Here is a 24504-nt window from a genome sequence, read left to right on the forward strand (position 1 = left end):
AGCAAATGTTTTACAATATACAAATAATGAATAGGTACATAAGATAATGGGTAAAATGTAAAATATATTTTAAATTTTGGGGTTTGAAAATCGATCTAATTTAACAAGAAGCATTCACAAAATTTATATGTACATATATTTTGCAAGTATCAATGTTCGAAAAATTATATTTGCAAATAATACAATATCATAGAAAAAAATGCGTCAGCGATAGCTATGAAATAAAGATCGCTGTCATTTTATAATGTAAAATTATTCTAAAATTTTTGATTTTCTTGGGATTTAGGTTCGGGAAAAACGCTGATTAAGTTTTCATTTGGTTTTTCATTATTTTTTTGGTTAAAAAAAACGTTTCGGCTAACATTATAGCCTTAATCAATGTTGTGTCATATAAAAAAAATAGTGTGGAATATAATCCAAAAAATTGCATATAAAATATTCACACCACACACCACATAATGTTTACTGCAATTAATAAACTAATATACACTTGTCAAAATATGATCACATATTTTTTAAAATTATTATTCTTAACACTAAAACTATCTACATTGACTACGGAGTACGATTTCAGCCATAGTCAAATATAAGGAATAATTATGTTAACGTGACGTCATAAATCTCGCTCCGAGGCTGTTCTATTAGAGACGGCATTGCGTCAGCATGGCCGCAAGTTGCTAACCTAATAAAATTAACACTAGAAAAGCCCGCGGGAACTGTCAAATTCAAAGTTATTCGTTTCACAGACTATATAAAACAATTTTTTTTATTGCCTTTTCTCCTGCATTATATGCACACCCCTGCTATAACGTGTTACTACGTTTATCCTAGTTTTTAGTGCAACTATTATAATTTTGCTAATATCTTCGGTTTGAAAGAAGATATCAAGATGCGATTTTCGGTGACTTTTTAAGTTTTAATTACTCTTTACTATCCATGTAAAATTACATATACTATCGTATTTAATTTTTTTGAAAAAAACGCGCAATGTTTGTTCATTGTCAAAAAAAAAGGCACCGCCCCCTAACGTCTACATTCAAAAGCTTATTATTATTATTTTTATGGTATAATGTAGAGTAAGGAACGCTTTTTTAAACGAGCCTTAGTTTGTTGGATTCTGACCATCCAGTCCGGAGTTATTAATATTTAAAGAAAAACAGATATAACCTTCCCTCACTACTTTATTTTAGCAGATAGGGAAAAACGGTTCTAACAAATAAATACAAAATTTATAGTGAAGATTATGAAACTATTATTTATAGTACTCAGTATCTAGGCAAAATTCTGTAAAAATTCTACTTTCTTATTTTCCATAGCAGTTACGCCCTCTAGCGGCCGTTTTATAAACTTGAAAATAATTTACAGCGATTTCTCATAGCCCCTTTAGTTATAAATATTTTTTTTCTGTAAGCCCTATGGCTAATACTTTCTGAGATATAGCCGAGAGCTATTCTTAATGGGACACCCTGTACTATTTAATTGTAAGACTGTATAGTGTATACGTATTATATTTGGAATTCTAAAGGAGCATCAAACTATTCGCCCCCATATATTGTCCCAGAGCACGCTTGTGTAAACGAAAACTGACATATCCTGACTCATGTGACAAGCCTATCGGCTCGTCCTCGACATCAAAGGATATTACTTGCCTTGTGATAGGTGTCCTTTTGCCATTGTTTGATCTTGTTCATGACGTCGTTGACCACGCAATCGCGGACTTTGGAATGGAGATCGCAGCGTCGCTCGGCCTCGCCCAGCACGCCCTTCCACGCCGCTTCCGTCGTGCCGTATTCGGGGCCCTTTTCGATTATGTCGTTCCATTTCTTCGACCTGAAATGAAATGATGGATCTTATTTACAAATACATAGTATATAGGGTGTCGCATATCAGAATACACACTACAGATATTTAAAAGAATAAACTTAATGATGGTGTCTCCAAATAACACGAAGTAGATCAGGAAAAATAGCAAATGGAAATGTGATTTGTAGTGTAGTTTAAAATTAGGGAAAAACTATTTTCTGGAAATAAATTTGTGTGTATGGAAACGTTCTATCCTCTTTTAATCTTCCTATAACTAGTGTTAATTTTTGACAGTTTTATGTCAATTTTTAGTAAATGACGTCTAGAGATTGACCTCGCGAAAATTATCATCTATCAAATTATCACCTATCCTTTTTTAATCTTTCTATAATATGTTAATTTTACACATTATGGACTTTATTTAAAAAAAAAAAGGCACTTTAATGTGTTGGCAAAATGTTAATTACATTTACTTATTACATCCCTTTGTATTGACGCCACGCTACGCCGCGCCGCTGGTAGAGTCATATACTGTGACATAATTACTTTGTCAATGGTCACTAGTAGACGTGGACAAAGATTGAACGAGTCGTTCATTTAAACGAGTTAAAAACGAATCGTGAGATTCTATTCATTGCTTACAATCCGGTTCGTTCGATTGAATGGCCAGCACGGATCCATAACATTTGAACGAGGAGCCGTAAAAAAGAATCGTGAAAATTAAATCGGATCACAATGCGATCGTGCGTTCAAAGAGTCGTGAAAATTAATTCATTGCTTACAATACGGTGTGTTCAATTGAACCGTGGCTAGCACGGATCCATAAGATTTGAAGGATGAGCCGTAAAAAAGAATCATGGGAATTGAATCGGATCATAATACGATCGTGCGTTCAAAGACTCGTGAGAATTTATTCATTGCTTACAATACGGTTCGTTCAATTGAATCGTGGTCAGCACGGATCCATAACATTTGAACGAGGAGCCATAAAAAAGAATCGTGAAAATTAAATTGGATCACAATGCGATCGTGCTTTCAAAGAGTCGTGAAAATTAATTCATTGCTTACAATACGGTGTGTTCAATTGAACCGTGGCTAGCACGGATCCATAAGATTTGAAGGATGAGTCGTAAAAAAGAATCATGAGAATTGAATCGGATCACAATACGATCGTGCGTTCAAAGAATCGTGAGAATTGATTCGTTGCTTACAATACGGTTCGTTCAATTAAATCGTGGTCAGCACGGATCCATAACATTTGAACGAGGAGCCGTAAAAAAGAATCGTGAAAATTGAATCGGATCACAATGCGATCGTGCATTCAAAAAGTCGTGAAAATTAATTCATTGCTTACAATACGGTGTGTTCAATTGAACCATGGCTAGCACGGATCCATAAGATTTGAAGGATGAGCCGTAAAAAAGACTCATGAGAATTGAATCAGATCACAATGCGATCGTGCGTTCAAAGAGTTGTGAAAATTAATTCATTGCTTACAATACGGTGTGTTCAATTGAACCGTGGCTAGCACGGATTCATAAGATTTGAAGGATGAGTCGTAAAAAAGAATCATGAGAATTGAATCGGATCACAATACGATCGTGCGTTCAAAGAATCGTGAGAATTGATTCATTGCTTACAATACGGTTCGTTCAATTGAATCGTGGCCAGCACGGATCCGTAAGATTTGAACGATGAGCCATAAAAAAGAATTGTGATAATTGAATCGGATCACAATGTGACCGTTCGTTTCTACGGCGCCGGCGGCGGTGATATAGGCATACCTAAAAGCACCAATATTTAGACTTGAACAAAAGGCCTAAACAAACATCATGGGCATAAAATGCAAATAATAATAAAGTTATTTACAAGAAAAAAACTTATTTAAACTGGGCTTAGTACGGGGGTATCTGTAGGATATTTAATTTTCAAGTTAATATTTTTGTTAAAATAATATTACCGACTATTAAATGTCGGACTAAAAGACGAAATCGTGTTTTCATTCAACTCCAAATAAATATTGTTGGCCTCTGTTCAATGTGATAAAAAAATGGCGTCAGCGATGGTTATAAAATGAAGATCGCTGTCATTTGATATGTAAAATTATATGGGGAATGACATCGATGTTCATTTTCAAGCCAACTGGACGCTATTTTTTTTTGATCATGCGGTATTATATACTATTTATTATGATTATTAAATCGGAATTACAATATGGGTCTATCTCTTTAATAAATACTATATATATAAATTGGACTGGTAATTTAATAGTATTGGTAAAATAATCAATCCAATTACGCCAGTGTCATAAAGTGTTAAAAAACAAATGAAAGAACTGAATACTTCTTTTTCTGGTCCCTTAAGTAATTGTCCTACCAAATTATCGCCGGTAGTGCCAGTTACGATCATTGTTTTTATGAAACGTGAATTGTGCATGTGGCTCGTTCAAATGACCGAATCGTAGGAGTTGATTCAATATGAGAAATTGAATCGTGTGATTCGATTCACTAAAAAGAATCGTAATGCCCATCACTAGTCACTAGATAGCTATGTTTCAAACCTTTCGAAGTGCACTCGTCTATTATTTTGATTCAAACGTTCTTTTTTCTCTAATTTTTGAATGTTGTCTGTTAAAATTACATATTTCGTGAATGAACACACTAAACGCTACCAATACACAAAATATAAAAACAATTTTTAAACAACTGCTAAACTGTAAAATATTAACGATATTTTAAATATATGTCCCTACATTTATTAACCTACGTTAATTTCCTTTAAAATAACGGTTTCTGGTAAAAAAATATTTAAAAGTGACAGTGATGACTCATGCCTAAAATACAAAAAAGGAACTCTACAATTAGTATATAATTAAAATGGGCGAGGCGACAAAACTGGAGAGTTTTTCAGATTAAATGAGGCGTGTTTTGAGAGACACTTTCCTCAAATTATAATTATTAAAGCACAAAAGGTCACAAGAGGCAGCGCCGAGCTATTCGATAATATCTGGTTCTAAACAGCTTATTTCGACGAAAAATTATACTTTCGTAGTGCCACTGACACAGATTCTACAAGACAATTTCAGTTATGCGAATAGACTGTCAATATAGAAAAAAATTACTTCGTTTGTTCCGGTTGGGTACCGAATAAATTTGTTTTGGTAGAAGAAAACGTGTTTTAACAATCCTATTTCTGTTTTATGCATAAATATAAAATAGTAAGGAGTAATTAAAATACTTTTTAATTCATACCAATTCATATATTCAAGACGGAAGAGACGTCATGGTAATCCAATATTAAACAACTTTGTTTTGTTTCACTTTCCTTTTAACAAATTGGAATTATTGTGAACCCGTTGCGATTTTCTGTGTTTATTTCTTATTTATTATTTTTAAATAATTCTATACAAAGTTTATAAATCCAAAAAAATATTGTTTTTGAACTTATATTATTTTAGTGTTAAATATTTCAGTATTTCAGTGAGTTGAACTACTGGAATATGTAGTGAAATTCAATTACCTCGGATGTTTGATAGCGGAAACGACCAATATCGACTCTGAAATTCAGCACAGAATTAGCAGCGCCTCAAGAGCATTCAGGAAATTAAAAGAGAGGGTTTTCTACAATCACGATGTATGTTTATGTAGATTTTAGGGCCCACTATTGTCATTATGCCTTTTTTTTTAAATGGATAATGTGTTGCAACTTGATGCCTCATTTAAATCAATCCAACCGTTCTTGCGTTATAAATAATTTAAGACTTTCTTACTTTTCTATTCTTTTTTACACCATTAGGTAATAAAAATAAACCTTTCAATGTCATCATTCTTATGATTTAAGACTTTTTTACATATTTTATTCTTTTTTTTACACCATAAGGTAATAAACCTTTCAATGTCTTCATTCTAACTATTTTAAATCCTTTTAAACACTTACTGTAATGATTTTAATATGATGCATAAGTATGATCACTTTCGTATGACTAAAATTATCTATTACATCAGACTAAAAATTACCATTTCTGTTGTTGGAATTAACTTGCAAATGAACACCTCTGATGATTCACCTCTTGTTTAAAATTGACAAAACAATGATAGTATTGTTTTGCATTACAGACAAACAATTCTTATTTTATTATTCTTATTAACATAAACAAACTTTTCAGGCAAGTTCAGTGTTGAAATATCAGAATATAATCTAAAAACCTAAACTTAACCAAACCAACACCAAAAATTTTTATTTTTCCAGTATTTTTTTTTTCAAAATCGCAAATTCTCTGAACAAAGGAAATTGTAAAGTGGAAATATAGATTTGTGAAATTACTTCTAAATAAAAAATAAATATTGGCGAGTAATGGGTACCTATTTGTGCTAGTCCAGGTTCACAATAATAAATTATACACTCACGAAATAAGCAATAACAATACATTTATTAACAAACAATAATATTCCAAACAACGTCAAATACATACTAACTAACTTATCTACACAAATACTCATCGCCCGCTGCCCGGCCGATCGATAATTTATATCGCAGCAAAAACATATAAACAATTTTTTATTTTCGGGCATCAGCCGGTTGCCACATCCCTCCTTTTTTCACCAGAACAAGTGGAGTCACACGGGGTGCGTTCGAGTCCTCTTCTTCGTGTTGGCCTCCAGCCGGGGGCGGCTCTGATGTGGTCGTATCTTCTGAAGTCGGTTGGGTTGATGGAAGTGTTGAACTCGATGTTGAGGGGTCCGGAGGAGCTTCGGGTAGATCTACGGTAGGTGAGGTGTCCGGTATCCTTTTTACGTGGGCAACATTTCGCTTGATCGTCTTTCCATCTCCGAATAGGGTTAGCTCATTCCCATTTCGATGTAGGACATTATATTCTATGTTACTAAAGTTCGCTGTCAGTTTATGTGGAAAGAAAATATTCTTTACCACGACTTTGTCTCCTGGTTTAATTTCCTTTTTCATTTGCTCTTCTTTTGCTATCTTCCCTTCTTTTTCCTTTATCTTTTTTGAACTAGGTCTTGGTCATAAACTTCTTCGTCCAACGTTTCTATATTTATATCTTCTAGGCATGGAATTTTGTCCTTTATTCTTCTGTTAAATAAAAGTTCTGACGGGGACTTTCCTGTTGTTCCATGAGGTGTAACATTATACATCGTAATATAGTCCATAATCTGCCGTTGATAGTCGCGCTCATTGTTCAGGTAACTGATTTGTAGCCGTTTCTTTAGTGATTTATTTATATTTTCCACTTCCCCATTTGCCTGCGGCCAATAAGGAGGAGAATTCACTATCTCAATGCCATTTATTTCGCAGAATTTTTTGAATTCTTCACTATTGAAATTAGTAGCGTTGTCTACTTTAATAGTTTTTGGTAGACCAAATCGACAGAAGGTCGTTTCAAGTGCTCTAATGACCGTTGACGATGTGGTTGATTTTGTAAAAATTGGTTCTACATAACGGGAATAATAATCGATTATTACCAGTAGGTGATCTTGATTTGGCTCTCCCGACATATAATCCATTGCCAAGTATTGCCATGGCCCTGAAGGAAGCATTTGTCTTACCATTGGTGAAGGTCTGCTCGGTTGTGATACAAGTAGGCATTCGCGACAGCTTTTAACGTGTTTTTCCGCCTCCTTGTCTATCTGTGGCCACCAGACTTTTGAACGTAATCTTCGCTTCATCACCGATTCTCCGGGGTGGCCCTCATGTGCTAGCCTCAACACTTGAATTCGCAGATTTCTCGGGATTACAATTTTATTTCCTCTTAGTAGTAGTGGTCCCATGGAAGTGAGTTCCATTCGAAAGGGGTAGTACGCGCTTTTGTCATTTACGTTCCATGAATTGCCTGCCAATTTCTCGATAACTTCTGGGATGTCTGGGTCAACTTTGCTGTTCATAATTACCTGGGATATTGATAACGCTTTGGGTATACTTTCTGTTATAATAGTTTGAATCTGACATTCGTTCGGCTCATCAAAAGTTGGATCCGATTCTATTTTGCATAACCTCGACAAGGGGTCCGCGATGTTTGATTTTCCACATTTATATTTTACAGTAAATTTAAAAGCTTGGAGTCTAAGTAACCATCTCTCAATCCTTGCGGGTGGTCTTGAAGTTGGTTTAAAAATCGCTTCAAGTGGTTTGTGATCTGTGATCAACTCAAATTGTATTCCAGCGAGGTAGTAATAAAATCTTTCGACAGACCAAACCAATGCCAGACTCTCCTTTTCAGTTTGAGAGTATCTCCGTTCAACAGCGGTGAGGCTTTTTACTTGCAAATGAGATTACATGTGGTTGATCGTCACCATCAATCTGTAGCAGCACAGCGCCCAGGGCCACTGGGCTGGCGTCGGCAATCAATTGCGTGCGTAATTTCATATCAAAAAGGACAGAGTCGGCAAATTCACCAATTCATTTTTAATTTTTGAAAACTTTCTTGTTCTATTTGTCCCCAATTGAATTTTGTTTCATTTCTTATTAATAGTCTTAGTGGTTCGGTCAGGGTTCCCAGATTAGGTATAAATTTTCCCAAGTATGTAACCATGCCAAGAAAACTCCTTACTTCTCCTTTATTTAACGGTGCACGAAAGTCACGAATAACTTTAATCTTCTTTGGGTCCGGTAATATTCCGGAAGATGTTAGAATATGTCCTAAAAATTCCAATTGTTTAACCTTATAGTGGCACTTTTTTTCGTTTAACAAGATGTTATAATTTTGTAGTACCGTCAGTAAGTTATTCAAATATCGGTCATGATCAGCTTCAGTTTCTCCATAAACAACTATGTCATCGAGGTAGTTGAGATAATTCTGACAAGGAGCCAAAATACCTTGAAATATACGCTGAAATATTTCTGGAGCGGAATTTATGCCAAACATTAGCCGTTTGTACCTAAATAATCCTTTATGTGTTATAAAAGTAGTAATTGATCGACTGTCTTCTTCCAATTCTAGTTGATGATATGCACTAGCTAGATCCAAGCGCGAAAAGTAAGTGGCCCCACTCAGTTTAGTCATGAAGCTCTCAAAAGTGGGAAGAGGAAAATTCTCTCTAAGTATAGCTTCATTGGCTCTCCTCATGTCGATGCAAATACGAATATCATCATCTGGTTTAAAGACTATGACCATGGGAGAAATCCAAGGGCTTGGTCCTTGTACGGGCTATGATATCTCTGGCAAGTGCTTCATTCAGCTTCTGTTCCACTTTTTCTTCAACGGCAATTGGAATTCTACGCACTGGTTGTTGTATTGGCTTTATATTTGGATTGATGGTGAGTTTTATTTTAATATTAGCAACTTTCGGAAAAGGCTCAATTTTTTCAATATGATTAATATTGGAGTCTAGTCCCAACTTTAAAACTCCTAAGGTTATCGATGTGCGTCTTCCCAGCAGTGAGGTTGTACCGGATTCTACCACCACAAATGTTTCAATACGCTCACGACTATTGCCCACGCGTATTGGGGCTTTGAATTGGCATTTTACAAAAAGCGGAGTATTTGCAGCATACGCTTTTATCGAATTAGTTACATCTTCTTGGATGTCAAGTATTGCAGCTCCATTTCCGAGTAGTTTTTCCCAATCACGTCCATTTATAATGTTGCACGAGGCTCCGGAATCAATTAAGATATCAATGCTGACACCTCCAATTATCACCGAGATTATTCCATTGCTGCTGTCCAATCCAAGTAGGGTTTGAACTCGTAACTTCGAAACATTCATAGTTGCCGATACCACTAGTAGAAGGGAGACTTTCGTCATTGGATTCGTTGATGCAATTAATTCTTCTTGTCTTCGGCGGATTGGGGTGGCGGCTAGTGTTTTGACCGAATGTACGTTTAAGTTTTTCTGTCCTACATCTTCTAGCAAAATGTCCTAAACGACCACATTGATGACATGTAGTATTAATGGCAGGGCAATTTTTCTTATCTAAGCTGTGGATTCCACCGCAGCGTGTGCACTCATGACTTTTTGTAATTTCCCAGTGTTTGCGTTTCCGTGAATCTTCAATTCGATTAACTTGAGCCTCGCTAGTGGAGTTTGTTACAAAATGTCTTTCTTGTGCATGATGGCACTTTGGTTTCGTGTCTGTTCATATATTTGACATTGTTCTATAATATCATTTAATGATGATTCCTTTTCCAGAAGTTTCTGTTTTAAATCTATCGGTGCCCACATATCAATTAACTTGTCTTTAATGCTGATTTCTCGAGCTTCTTGTTCACTGTTGCCAAAATAACATTTATCGGCCTGTGTTCTACATCTTATAAGGAATCTATTTAAATTTTCTCCATCCGCGGGTTTCATGTTGCGAAATACGTGTCTCTCAAAGCAAGGGTTTTGTTGAGGCGAAAAATGGTCATTAAGTCTATCTACCAATGCTTTAAATACATCATTTTTAATAGTGGGGTCATATTCCGTAACCGCGCCTGGCAAGCCAAAGGCAATTTCCTGCAATTGCGGACCTCCAAGATGTAATAATTTATTTTTCCTTTTTACAACATCTGTAATTTCTTCTGCATCTAAATATAACTTTACTGAACGAATCCATTTTCTCCATTCAAGAGCTATTAGAGCTTTGTCTATAGACTCACAAGCGAAATGTTTAATAGACGACTGATCCATTGCACTTTTTTTTTCCGAGGATATCTAGGAATAAAATTTATTCTATTGTAGTATTTTCAATAACATATAATCATCCTATTCATTTTTTTTTTTTTTTTTTTTGTGTATTGATGACGCACGGGTATTCTCAAAACGCGACAACAGTTCCCCCTAACAACCCAAGAAACATTGATCATCATAATATGAAAGTGCGACCATGACCATGCATTAGATTTCCTCCGGAAACAAATTCGCCAGATTACTAAAACTTCATAATGTAAAATTAAAACCAGATGTGTATAAATACATATATTTTTTTTTTTAAATAATATTGAAAGCTTTATGCACCAAATCAAAGAATATTATAGTTAACCAAATATATCATATTTTTATAATGTAATAAATTGCTTTAACCCCTAGCTATTTTTTTTAGGAATAATAGCTTATGAAATTGCCATTTTTTTATGACATTAAAGCGTTATGAACCAACTAACTATTGTAAATTACTTTGTTTCACTTACAGTGCTTATTAGTCTCAATAATCAGCTTTCCTTCAGTAGAATTTAATCCACTCCTTTAGTAGAATCTAATCCACTCCTCTAGTAGAATTTAATCCACTCCTTTAGTAGAATTTAATCCACTCTTGTAGTAGAATTGAATCCACTCCTGTTTAGTAGAATTTAATCCACTCCTATTTTAGTAGAATTTAATCCACTCCCTTATTTGGTAGTATTAGGTCTCTTTATATCTAAAATTACAGCACTCTTAATACTTTATGCTTTTACTTGTGCATTTTATTTTAAATAGGCACTATTTACCTATATATTTACTAGGTGATTATTTGTTGTTAAGTATTTACCTCGTCGCCAATTTGTGCTAGTCCAGGTTCACAATAATAAATTATACACTCACGAAATAAGCAATAACAATACATTTATTAACAAACAATAATATTCCAAACAACGTCAAATACATACTAACTAACTTATCTACACAAATACTCATCGCCCGCTGCCCGGCCGATCGATAATTTATATCGCAGCAAAAACATATAAACAATTTTTTATTTTCGGGCATCAGCCGGTTGACACACTATTGATAACGATAATGTATGCAATACAGTATATATTATTCCATAAAATAATGATAATCTAATTAAAATCAATATAAATGTACACCAAAAAGAATCGATAAACAGCACAATCTCAAATCAGCCAATTAATATACAGGGTGGTCCAAACTGTATCCCGGAAACCTCGGCATTACATTCTGCAGATAAAAATAAGTAAAAAAGTTCGTATAAATGTATGTCCTAAAATGCTTAGTTCCGAAGATATAGGGTGCTGAAGTATCATTTTTATTTCGAGTTTTTCCAAATAATTTCTGAAGTAACGTCAATATTTGGATGAAAATTACTGTCGGGGAGTTTTTTGACATCAGAAATTTGATTTTGATGTCAATATGACTTCTACTTGGTGAGGGCGCCACCTACATATTTTAACTGGTTTGAAAAGTAATAACTTTTCGTCCGTACCTGTATAAAACTACCGAGTAAATAAATATACATTTACGACGTTTTTTACGTAAAAAAAAGTCTCTTACTTTAAAGTCACGTAAAAATCGCTACGAGTAATGGTCCTCGAGATATTTAGAATCGAAATTAACCTGTCATCATCGACATAAAATAAACATGTTGCCTTAACTGTTATTAGACTAAAATCATAAATTTGAAATGTTTTTGTGCCAAAAGTTCAACATAAACTATTTTATCATCATTTTTTCGAAGAAAGGTTTATGATTAATTTAAAAAAATAAAAAGCTCCCAAATTTATTATTTCAGTCAAATAACTATCTACTCATCATGTTTATTTTTTGTCAATAATGACATGTATTGACTATTTCCATTTTAAATATCCTAAGAACGGTTGCTTGTAGCGATTTTTACCAAGAAACATTTTTTACGTAAAGAAAACTCCCAGACTTTTCATCCAAATATTGACGTTACTTCAGAAATTATTTGAAAACAATCGAAACAAAAATGAAAGTTCTACAACCTGTATCTAGCGTTTTAGGACATACATTTATACAAATTTTTTTACTTATTTTTATCTGCAGAACCTGCTGCCGAAGTTTCCGAAATACAGTTCGGACCACCCTGTATTTTATTAATATAACTATATAAAAATGCATAAAATACATAAGTCTAATACATATTATAGTAAGTAGCCAAAATTGAAGAAAATTAAATAAAGCTTATTACTAACAAGGCACATGCAATTAGTCTATTAATAATAATTTCATAATTTAAAATCAAACATTGAACAATTAGATGCAAAATTAAAAAAAAATTGGCGTCGGGAGGCACGTATAGCCGCCCATACTAAAAATAAAAATTGTTGGTAGGCAGTTCTTTTAGTTTCAAAGTAAAGGAATTTTTCCAATTTTTTTAATCTCAAAAACTGACTTTGACTGATTTTGATGTTATTACAAATTTTGTTGCAAAATATTATTACTAATCTAAAATTGAAAACCGCGTTTCGCTAGCTACTGTAATTTTGGAGTTACGATTTTTTAAAATTTTTAACCCCTTAACAAACTCCCACCCCCACCAAAAACTAATTGCCAGATTCTTGGGTGCCACAGTTTTTTTGTGCCAAATTTGGTTAAAATCGGTTTAGCGGTTTTTGAGATATCGTGTTACAGACAGACGGACAGACGGACACCATGAAAATATTTTGTATTTAAGTCATTTACGACCCAAATAACTAATTTTGAGTGAAATTAAAAAAACTTTTTTTTTGTCGATCTTAATAGCCTACCATACCTGTTGGTATGGTCGGCTAATAATTACACATTAGTATTGCTCATACACAAGTATTTATGATTTTCAGTTATATTTTAATGTTTATGGTTAGGTTATCATTTACTAAACATTGACATAAAACTTGTCAAAAATTAACACTAGTTAGTATAGACTTGTTATAAAAAGATTAAAAAGGATAGGACGTTGCCAGACACACAAACCCAAAGCACAAACCCATTTCTAAAAAAATATGTTTTCTCGAATTTTAAACTGCATCATTTAAAAATAATTTTTACTCAATATAAAAATAAATTACAACCGTCTTCAGGCCAACTGGCAGTAAGCGCCATTAAAAAATAATAAAGAGATGGGCCAAGTAATGACGTCTAGGGCTTGACCATGCCAAAATTATCATAATTGTCGTTCTCCAGTCGTATTTGACGCAGTTTTTTTTATAAACGACTATCCCAGTCAAAAAATAATTCGTGTCAGACAAATGTGCCCGGAAAAGGGAGTGTCCGAAGTTATTTTTCGTCCTTTCCGCGGGGTTACATTTATTTCTATGTAAAGTGAAAATTGTCGATAGCTCTGAGTTAAGTCGACCGGCCGGTACCAATTCAGTGGACATTGAGTAGGTAATATTCTTCACAAAGGCGTTACTGAATCTCGGTTCCTTTAAAAATGTAATAAATATAACACTGCTATCATTTTACAATAAAAATTCAGCTAAATATATTCATACTTTACTAATAAACTATGAAACAAAGCATATTACATGTAGATATATTTATAAAATTCTACTCACAATTTATTACCAATTTTTAGTTAGAATCTAAGTTGTATTTGGTTAGTATTATTAAGGTTATAGATAGCAAGACACAATTGAAATGACGTTTAATTATTAAGTGTAAATAAAATACCTACACTGCAACTGAAATATAATCTTTTCAATCTCTTTGCCGTAAAAAATTAATCAAAAGTAAAAAAAGTTTATTCACATTATTATATTTGGTTTGGTTTGGAAAGGTTGGAAAAAGTTACTAAACATTGGAAACCAAATAAAAAAAATGAATAATTTACGTTAATTTTAAACTTCTACCAAAAATACCCCTTCAGTAGATCAGCTTTTGGAAGGTATAGGGAGTATCTGAGAATTAGAGAAGTAGACCCACCTCAATTATTACGCCTTGAGTCAAGTGAAATTCCTCCTTGGAAGTGTCCTCCGCCTGTAGTAAATTTCGAATTGGCGCAATTTAAAAAAGGTGAAATCTCAAATACACACTGGCAGCAGAGCTCCTCGATATTAAGAATCGAGAGAATGTAGATTTCGTCATCTACACGGATGGATCCAAAACTAATGATGGCGTCGGGTGAGCTTTCGCTACCGAGAACAAGACTTTTTCTTGGACCTTAAGTAATATCTCCACAATTTATTATGCAGAGCAATATGCACTTTGGCAGGCTCTGCTTTTCCTTACCTTATCGAATAGTCCCTCTAAATGTCTAATTGTTTGTGACTCAAAGATCATCTTAGAAAGTCTCTTAGATATATTTACTAAAGGTCCTATGACACAAAATATCCAAATATTGATTCATGATCTAACAAGGAGAGGTTATAAACTCACATTATTGTGGGTTCCAAGCCATGTAGGAATAGCTGGTAACGAAAAAGTGGATAATGCTGCCCAGGAAGCCAGTTCAAAAGATGTAGTAGATGTTACAATGGTTAAACCTTCCGATTACTAAGCTTATCTAAAATCTATTATTCTGAACGAAGGTGGCAAAATCTAAACAAGAATTTATATAGGATAAAGCCACTGGCTTATGGTAAATATCTACGTGTTGAATTAGATCGAACCAGTTTAACCAAGACTCACAGACTTCGCATTGGTCATACCGCACTGACGCACAAACACGTACTTACTGGGGAAGATGCACCTCTGTGTGCGGATTGTCAGGTCAGACTGACAGTCAAACACATTGTTTGTGATTGCCCAAGGTATGAACCCCAAAGACACCTGTTTAATCTCGTGAGACCATACGGAGAAAACTTAAAAGATAAACAGTCAATTGCTAATTGTTTAAACTTCTTAAAAGCTGTAAATCTGTTTAACGAAATTTGAAAATCTAGATATTTATGTATCTATGCAAATTATTTATTTGTTTGATTATTTGTTTGTCTGTTTGTTCTATTTATTTATTTATTTATTAAATTGTGCTGTACCCTATACTCTTACCTGTTTGTTTTAATATTTATATTAAGATGTTTATTTATACATTTATACCTATATATTATTTATTAGATTATTTGATTATTTATTTATTTATTTACTTGTGCGTTTTTATATTTGTATATATTAAGTGTTCGTGTTATACTTAAAAAATTGTGCTGTACCCTATACTCTTACCTGTTTGTTATATTTATATTAAGATGTTTATTTATACATTTATACCTATATAATTTGTTTTTGTTATTATTTTACACTTACTGTTGAAGTAATGTCTCTATAATAGGCGAAATGACCTTGGATGTCGAAGCCTTATTAATAATAAAAAAAAAATCTACCAAAAATAAATATATTTATGTTATAATATTAAAATAAACTTAGAGTTTAGTTTTCCATTTTTCTTAAATTTGCAGACTTTTAATTGTTTAAAATTGTATAATTTCAGCACAGTGTATGGTATACTGTATTATATATGCACATGTATGACATACTGAAAAGAATATGCTTTTGTGTACATTTTTAAAAACACTTCCAAAAATATTTTTATATCTATACATTATTTTATTATTAATTTCCATTTTTTCGTTAACAATCTAATTATTGAATCACTGCAGTTCATCAGATACATTATCAACTGATAAGTTATTATCTTTATAGGTATATTATATCATTTCTACTACATTTTCATAGCAATGATGCCAAAATGTTATTGGACAAGTCTACGTAAAACGTGAGAAAAAAATATTTGCTATATTGCCATATAACCAATAAACCAGTAAATTTCAATATTCTGAATTCTGACTTGATAGAGATTCAACAGATTCCATAATTCTGACGTAATGTCAAATCAAATGAGTTCACTCCCTACCTGCATTAAAAATTTACATTTAACTCTATGATTATTATCAAAATTGATTTATTGTTATCAAATTATAGAAAAAAATCTTCAGCAGCCACTTATATTCAAATAAATAGGAGCTCTTGTTTAATTTTAAAAAAAATGGAAGAAATAAATGGAAAAATGGAAAATTATAGTCTATCGAGTGATTCAGGGAAGATTTCGACAGGACGACATTCAAAAAATGACAGAAAATACAATTTACTGTGAATTCATATGACAGATACAAGGTCTTTTACCTGTGTTTAACAAGTTGTTTGGAAAGGTTGTTAAGCTTTGTCCTTTGGCGTCACGTAACAACATAGACTCTCTATTGACAATAGTAAATAGTTTTATCAATTCACTTATCAGATAATATAATTAACACATTCTCGCTTGGTTACTGTAATAGTTCTTTTAAAATCAAACACATGGTAATAGAGAAATAATTTAGTTAGAAATTCACATAAACAAAATAGGCTCAACTCAGAACTCAGACACAGCTTGTTCAGTAACAAGCTGGTTATTTAAGTATTCGTCTGACTACTGCTCCTATTCTTGTACACAAAAACAGGACCTATCGTTTTATTAAACGAAGCTTCAATCGAGCGAATACTCGGTAGTTACGCGAATTTCTATGCAAATAAGGGTGCGTTTATGTTGGAGCGGCGATAAACGATAAGAGCAGCGATAGTAGCGAAGCAAATAATATTATTATATTAATTTATATGTAGGTGTTTATATTTGGAGCAACGCGTCGAGACACGCTTGGCAATTGAGCAGCGATAAGAGCAGCGCTAATTGTTTTGGCTATTTTCTTTGCTTTTATATCAAGGGTGATCGACATGAATACCGACAGTTTAATAAGTAAAATATTTATTAGACCTGCCTTGTCGGACCCAACAAATAAAAACCATCATAATAGATTGAAATTGTGAAATTCTCCAAACTTTTATCTTCTGGTGTCTATTGGGTGTGCACAGAATTTGCGTTTTTTATCTGCATGTTTAACAATATAATATTTAACAGCATTTGAAGCTAAAAATAATTCCTCTTCAGAATCACTCATTTGGTCTCAACGTCTACTTGCAAAGCAGAGATCGTTGTTAGTATCACAGCTCCACTATGAACGGCACATTATAGAAGTGAATTTTGCGCAACTCTTGTATATCGCTTTTATCACTGCTTTTATCGTTTATCGCAGCTCAAACATAAACACACCCTAATAGAAAGTCGGTAGGCTGGTTATAAATAAGCTGTGATCCAAATTAATCATAACAACAAAAAGGGGACGTTACCTTAAAGTATTACTTTTTTGAATGAATACAATATATTAATATCATATACAAGGTTGTTCACCACATACGACACGGAGTATTGTAGCTAAACGATTAAATTTTACAAATTCTAAGTTTTGGGTTCGTTGAAAGACTATTAGAGCTACAAAATATTTTTATAAGATACAGTGTCCCAAATAAATAAAAAACATCAAAGTTGTATTTTCTTAAATAGAACACCCTGTATATTATTACATTTTTAGTTTCTACGATTAAAATAAAGGTGGATTTGATTAAGGTTTATCACACTTAAATCTTACCGTTTTTGAAATATTTTCAATTTAGTGAAATTGCAATATAAATTTTAAGGCTTCATTTCTCGCAGGGTTTCAAAGTTTTTAATACTAAATATTTACTAAAGTTTATTTATTGATTAGTTATTGTGTTGCAATAATAAACATAATACTACCTTATACAGAGTGTCTAAAAATTTATTTTAAATAATTTCTAGCTTTAAATAGCAATAGCGTGTTTAAATGGAACACACTGTATATTTTTGGAAAATCAGATGCACAATTTAATTGTCTATCAAATTGTATTATACCATTTTTTACCTATCCCCTCAAGTTTTCGTAGAAAATGCATTTTCTTATAATTTAGACCACATTTATCAATACACCGATGGAATATTGACATTTTAAATTGTCTTTAAAGCAACAAATGCATAAAATGTATAGGTGCTAAAAACGATAATATTACTAGCCCATTTGTCATTTGCAATCTAATCGTTTAGCTACAATACTCCGTGTCGTATGTGGTGAAGAACCCTGTATAAGTATATCTTTTAACATGCTATCGAAAGATGCTTACAACTTATAGAGAGGAACTATTTGTAACCTGGAATAGGAATCCTCCAACGGTCTAATACTAATAATAAAAAAATCAAAGATTTTCCTTGATTTAATTAAAGCTCCGCGCGCACTGAAGGGGTATCGGCGAGAGCGAGCGGCACGACCGCGACCGGTCGGAAAGTCGATTGTAGCCACGCACTGGAGCCGCACGATCGACGGTCGAGAGTACGTCACCAGCATAAATTTGAGCATAAACAAGGAGAAGTTTATTCAAATTTAGTCAAATTCATTCGGCATTTCAAAAAATTATAAAGTATTATTACTATTTCAAAGTCAATTATGCAACTTTTTATATTTTATGCTTTGTGATGGAAATTAATATTATTTAGATCTTAACCAAACACACATTAATATATTTAGATCTTAACAAACCACATAAAATTAGTGAAATAGAGTGGAAGATGGGGATAAAATATACTACATGACTCTTAGCTTAACCGATTTTAACAAATTTGGTATCATTCAAAAGGGTTTAATTTGTTCTTTAAAAACAAAGCTAGATATGAAAAATAGTCAAATAAAACTTCTATTTTTAGTTTTTTAATCTAAATAAGTGTCATTACAAACATTTATATATAGCTTTTATTGTAAGTTTTTAAAATCTTTGTTTTAAGTCAGTAGTAAATAAAACGAAACTTGTGTTTACATTTTGTTTAATGATTGACGTTTCGACCAATTTTAATTCGGTCTTCTTCAGAATCTATAATATACGTATAAATAATTTTCTACGTTTGTGGTAAGAAAAAATTATATATTAAACACATTGTTAGTGATAAAATTGTATTGTATATTATAGATTCTGAAGAAGACCGAATTAAAATTGGTCGAAACGTCAATAATTAAACAAAATGTAAACAAAAGTTTCGTTTTATTCACTACTGACTTAAAACCAAGATTTTAAAACCTTAAAATATAATAAAAAAGTCAAAGAAAATTAAAAAAAGAAAAAATATATAGTTCTTATTTTATAGAACCGTATGATCGAAAAGAAACGGCATCAGCGATGGCCATGAAATGAAGGTCAGTGTCATTTCTTGTCAAATGTCATCAATCGTCATTTCCCATCCAACTGGACGCCGTTTTTTATCATACGGTAGATATATGTACAAATATTTTATTTAAACATAAATATTATTTTCTCTATTTGTACCTTGTATGGAGCGGTCAACATAGTAACATTATTTATCAGCTGTTATTAGCTTTTTTCGGGTTCTTGTTATTGCCGATTCTGAACCGTCCTAGAACTGTGATAGGTATGCGCAGAAGAAAATATGAAGACATTATTTCATTTGCGCATGCGCTGCAGAGCTCTAGCGCGGTTCAGAATCGGTAATAACAAGAACCCGAAAAAGGCTATTACTAACGTCAAAACAAACCAAAAATTAAATAATATGATAAGTTTTTTGACGATATTTAAATTAGATTTCCATAATAATGTGAGATACTCAAAACGAGATGATAAATAAATGGGTTTAATCGGAAGGTTTTCTAATTCAGTTATTGAATAAGTGTATTAAACAATATGGGTTACGTGCTTGTAAGAATTTTTTATAAAAAACCGTATATTAAGTATGATGTGGTCTCGTACACTTTCGATTAATAATTCATCGGAAATGTTTAATGTAAAACCGCTCCACTAAAAACAGTCGTTCGGCGTAGACTATTCGTCCCCCTCCAATGCATTCTCTGATTCCGCCTGATGGCGCCGATAGCTCGAATGGCGCCGATAGCTCGAATGGCGCCGATAGCTCGAAGCGCACCGATCTAATGCGGTGCGCGGGCTTACATTTATTTCAAGGTAAACTGAAAATTACGTGCCGCTCGCTCGAGCCGATACCCATTCACATAGTGCGCGCCCTCCTTAAGAATAACCTTCGGATTGTCACGGGGTTTTTAACAGAACATTGTCTCCTCAATGAATACCTCAGTAGATTGAAGCTAAGAAACAACGGCAAATGCAGATTCTGTAGGGAAAATGGTGTTTCCCCATTTTTCCCACAGTGCGCTGAAACGACAACCATTCGTGCCCATAAACTTTGGTATGACTGATATTGGAGATGGAGAACTAACCTCTGTAAACCCGTCTCAAATGCCGGCTTTTGTCAAAGCCATGAGACTGTATGATGAGATATGTAGTATGTCCTCCTATAATCTACTATCTACAATATCTTTTAACCGTAAAATATCCGAATATTTGTCAAAATTTAATTTATTTTCAATTTCAAAGCATTAACAATAACACACAGATAAACATAACAAATAGTATATGCTCACCATGCTTTCAGAGCTTTGGCATAATTCTTTTCTATCTCCGCCCTCTCATTGGCCAGGGTCATGAGATCCGCGCACAGCTTATAACCGTCTTCTATCCTCTTGGTGGTCTTCTTGTAATTCCCCGGCTCCCAGAAGGAATCGCTGGTCGCGATAAGCATGTTATCATCGCTGTGGTGCGACATCTTTAGGCTGCCACACCTACAAAACAAAAAGGGAAGAGTCAAATCAGTCCGTTGGTTCAATTTACAGAGCGTCTAATTTATTTCTGTATTGTTTCTTACTCAGGGTAATAGGTAATCATATTACAGCACTAACATAAATATAAATAAAATGGATTTGTAATCGATTGCGATATAATTATTATATTCAAGTGAGGTGATAAAACCAAGATTGTCAGAGAGAAGATGTATGATTAGATTGATTTTTTCCTTTTATTTATTTACATAATATTATAAAGCAAAAAAAATTATCTAGGTTTACTTATTTTTCTGAGGCAGTCAGAAAAGATAACATAATAAAATGATTAAAAACTATATCGATGTATTAAGCTTGATTTTCATGTGTCCATTACCCATTGATACGATGGTCTGACGGCGCGGCGCGGCATCGGCACTCTGATTGGTCATAGCGCCTTCACCGCCATTTTCATACGTAAATTTTTTACTCCAGCCCGTCAACGGAGAAAGATCGTATGATAACAGACGTTTTGACACTTTTTTGACAAGTTTAATCTAACCTTAATAAAAATATAATAGTACAAGAGCTAGCAACGTAGGGAAAACGAGAATTTTAAGAAAGCTGGTTCTTTAATATATCTTTTGCGAAGCTTTCCTGGCCAAAGTGCGGGCCGTCTGGCTACCGGTAGACTACTGCGCATCACATTTTTACAGGGTATCCCATTTTCGTGTGTTTTATTGGACTTCTCGTTTATGAATAGAGATACAATGATGCGATTTTCACATTACCTTGCTACTTTTTTATGAAACTAAATATGCTACACACAGGTTTGTCCTAGCCTCCTTAGTTCCTCAAATACAAGGGGAATTTGTGATGCGCAGTAATGAACAGATGTTGAATACAGATATGATGCGCAGTAGTGAACGCCAACGTCTACCGGTAGCCAGACGGTCACTCTATTCAGGAGAGCATAGCAAAAGATATATTAAAGTACCAACTTTCTTAAAATTTTCTCTCGAAAACGTTGCTAACTCTTACAATACAAGTAAAACAGCGAAATCGTTATGGAAATGAAAATATGATAAATAACACCAATCACAAGCAAATCGTATATCCGTATATATAAAACTGCATAATTTTCTAACCAATCGAAGTTTTTAAATTCAACCAATAATATTAATATCGTGTATCGTCGGATAATGATGAATGCATGAAAATGAAGCTATGATATTATCCAACTATACGAGTATACTGTATGAACAAAAAAACGACATTCAGTTGGCTTGGAAATGACGCGCGATCGATAACATTCCTTCCCCATATAATTTTACATATAGAATGACAGCAAACTTCATTTCCAAGCCATCTCTTGACTTTTTTCGATCGTATGGTACATAAATATAAGGGTTTTCATGCAACTGTTTCATTAAACGTTATAAATTAGATACAAATTTGAATGTGTTTCATAACTTTTTTGCCACTTTTTGATTTTTGACAGTTCTGGTTTAACCGCAAGTGGCAGTTAATTTAGGGGTATTATATTATTTCGACCCCAGAAACACGTGTTTTCAATGAGGATTTTTCGTAAATTTTTAAAAAACATGATTTCTTGATAATATGGCAACATAGGTAGTAGATTAAATTTACAAGAAAGAAACCCCAGAAAAGATCCAGGGGTTCCCAGAATTTAAGAAAAAAATCACCTTTTTAATTTTCAAAGTAAAATGACTGTTATTTTGGACCTACTTGAAAAACGGTAAAGAGAAAATACGTTTCTTTTGTCGAGATCTACCAGCCCTGAAAATATTTGCACTTATTTAAGACTCATCCTGTATAAATAAATAAAACAAAGTCGGATCAGATTATTTATTATGAACAATAATTTAGACAGATGCATCACTGTCCGTAAGTATACAAGTATACACTAAAATTTTTATAAGACAGTGATGAATTTGTTATTGAAATACATAATATAAGCACGACATATAAATCACACGGCAGGCTAACTCGCTTTGGCGGGAACGCTACGCGCATATCCTCGCGCACGCCGCCATTTGGGTTTCCATCAACAGAAAGTAACCAGTGTCGTAGTTTTTTCATCGACAACACACAGTTACGGCAGATTCGAGTCAGTAGCGTGCGGCTTAATTTATTTTGATTTTTTTCTTGAGTGATATATTTTGTTTTTGTTGTTTTATTTTTGTTTATTATGTGATATATTTAGTTTTTCTAGTTTTATTTTCGTTTCTTATGTAATATAGTTGCCAATAGGTGCCCGGTAGCGTAGAGGTACAGGCTCTCGTCTACCAATCTCAAGGTAGTGGGTTCGAATCCCACACCCGGCATTTCATCAGCCGACAATTTTTATTAAAATAAAAATGGTTTGGGTACCTAGGTCGACTCAGCCTTAAATGAGCACTTGGGATTCACAATCCTGAGGTAATAATAGGCGGTTGAAGCGTAGTGCTAGCCACATTACCTTCCTTTGTATACCGAACGGCTCTAGTATGGCAAGCTGTACCTTGCTACTCCCAAGGCGTCAAACGCTATATACGGGAGCTATTATTATTATTATGTAATATAATCTGTTTTAGTAGTTTTATTTTTGTTGTTCAATAAAAGTTTCTTTCTGTTTCCTAGAGATCCTATTAGGTTTGGTTGTGATTTATTAATTTGTGAAATTTGAATATTAATAACATTTGCTACGCCCATTGATGGGCATAATTTGTACGTAGCCTCTTTATATTGTTCAATAAATATTTTATTGGTATTTTTTTAATTCTTGTTTGTAACTCCTGGCATGTTTTTGTTAGTTGCATGTTTTTTAATTTTAATTGTCTATTCTCTACAGTGAAATATTTAATTGATTTTTTCATTTTTACTTTTCGAGAAGTATGCGCGGTTAACGATTCATTTGTTTGGACAAAAGTATTGTAAATAAAATTCAGTTTCAGTCAATTACAGTATTTTTTTAATACGACCCTGTCGTATTTTCTGAGAAATTTTTTAATACGTTTTAATCCGGCCCTGACTAGGAAACGATAATGGCGCCGACAAGGTCAAATTTTATAGAAATTTTAAACAATGGAATCTGAGTAGAGTTGGCGTGCCGATTGTTTTATGTGCCGTGATATAAGTATGGTACTAAGTGAATAAAAAATCTAAGACAGGAAAGTCCAAAATTCATTTACTGTTATTCATATAGAAAAAAGTGCCTATATACAAGATTATGATAATATCATATCACGGTTTTCTTCTTCTGGATATCTGTCAAAACATTGTGTATAAATATTTTCGATTTTAAATTATATTTTCTAATAAGGTACCCGGTGGCGTAGAGGTCCAGGCTCTCGTCTACCAATCTGAAGATAGTGGGTTCGATTTCCACACCCGGCATTTCATCAGCCGACTATTTTTATTAAAATAAAAATAGTTTGGGTACCTAGGTCGACTCAGCCTTAAATGAGTTCTTGGGATTCACAATCCTGAGGTAATAATAGGCGGTTGAAGCGTAGTGCTAGCCACATTACCTTCCTTGTATACCGAACGGC

General features: G+C 33.4%; 1 protein-coding gene and 1 long non-coding RNA gene across 7 annotated transcripts in view; both read right to left on the minus strand.

Annotated features, from left to right (window-relative positions):
- Positions 1-24504, minus strand: part of LOC115874725 (protein kinase C and casein kinase substrate in neurons protein 1) — a 65675-nt gene that overhangs the window by 14454 nt on the left and 26717 nt on the right. For 5 of the 6 annotated variants that reach the window (XM_030889987.1, XM_030889985.1, XM_030889984.1 and 2 more), the window contains 2 exons: positions 20777-20974; positions 1650-1830 (listed from right to left, as the gene is read on the minus strand). In XM_030889987.1, the coding sequence (XP_030745847.1) occupies positions 1650-1830; positions 20777-20958 (363 nt within the window). In that variant the 5' untranslated portion in view covers positions 20959-20974. Of the gene's footprint in view, positions 1-1649; positions 1831-20776; positions 20975-21057; positions 21093-24504 lie in introns of those variants that run through there. The other variant, XM_030889986.1, reaches the window with a different exon arrangement.
- On the minus strand, positions 8235-11496 carry LOC115874726. Its single transcript, XR_004048883.1, has 3 exons — positions 11266-11496; positions 10928-11154; positions 8235-10451 (listed from the first exon to the last, which is right to left on the minus strand). It is a non-coding gene; the product is annotated as an uncharacterized LOC115874726 (long non-coding RNA).

Source organism: Sitophilus oryzae, unplaced genomic scaffold, assembly GCF_002938485.1.
Source record: "Sitophilus oryzae breed Bouriz unplaced genomic scaffold, Soryzae_2.0 scaffold_1297_pilon_pilon, whole genome shotgun sequence".
In the NCBI taxonomy this organism is placed as follows: Eukaryota; Metazoa; Arthropoda; class Insecta; order Coleoptera; family Curculionidae; genus Sitophilus; species Sitophilus oryzae.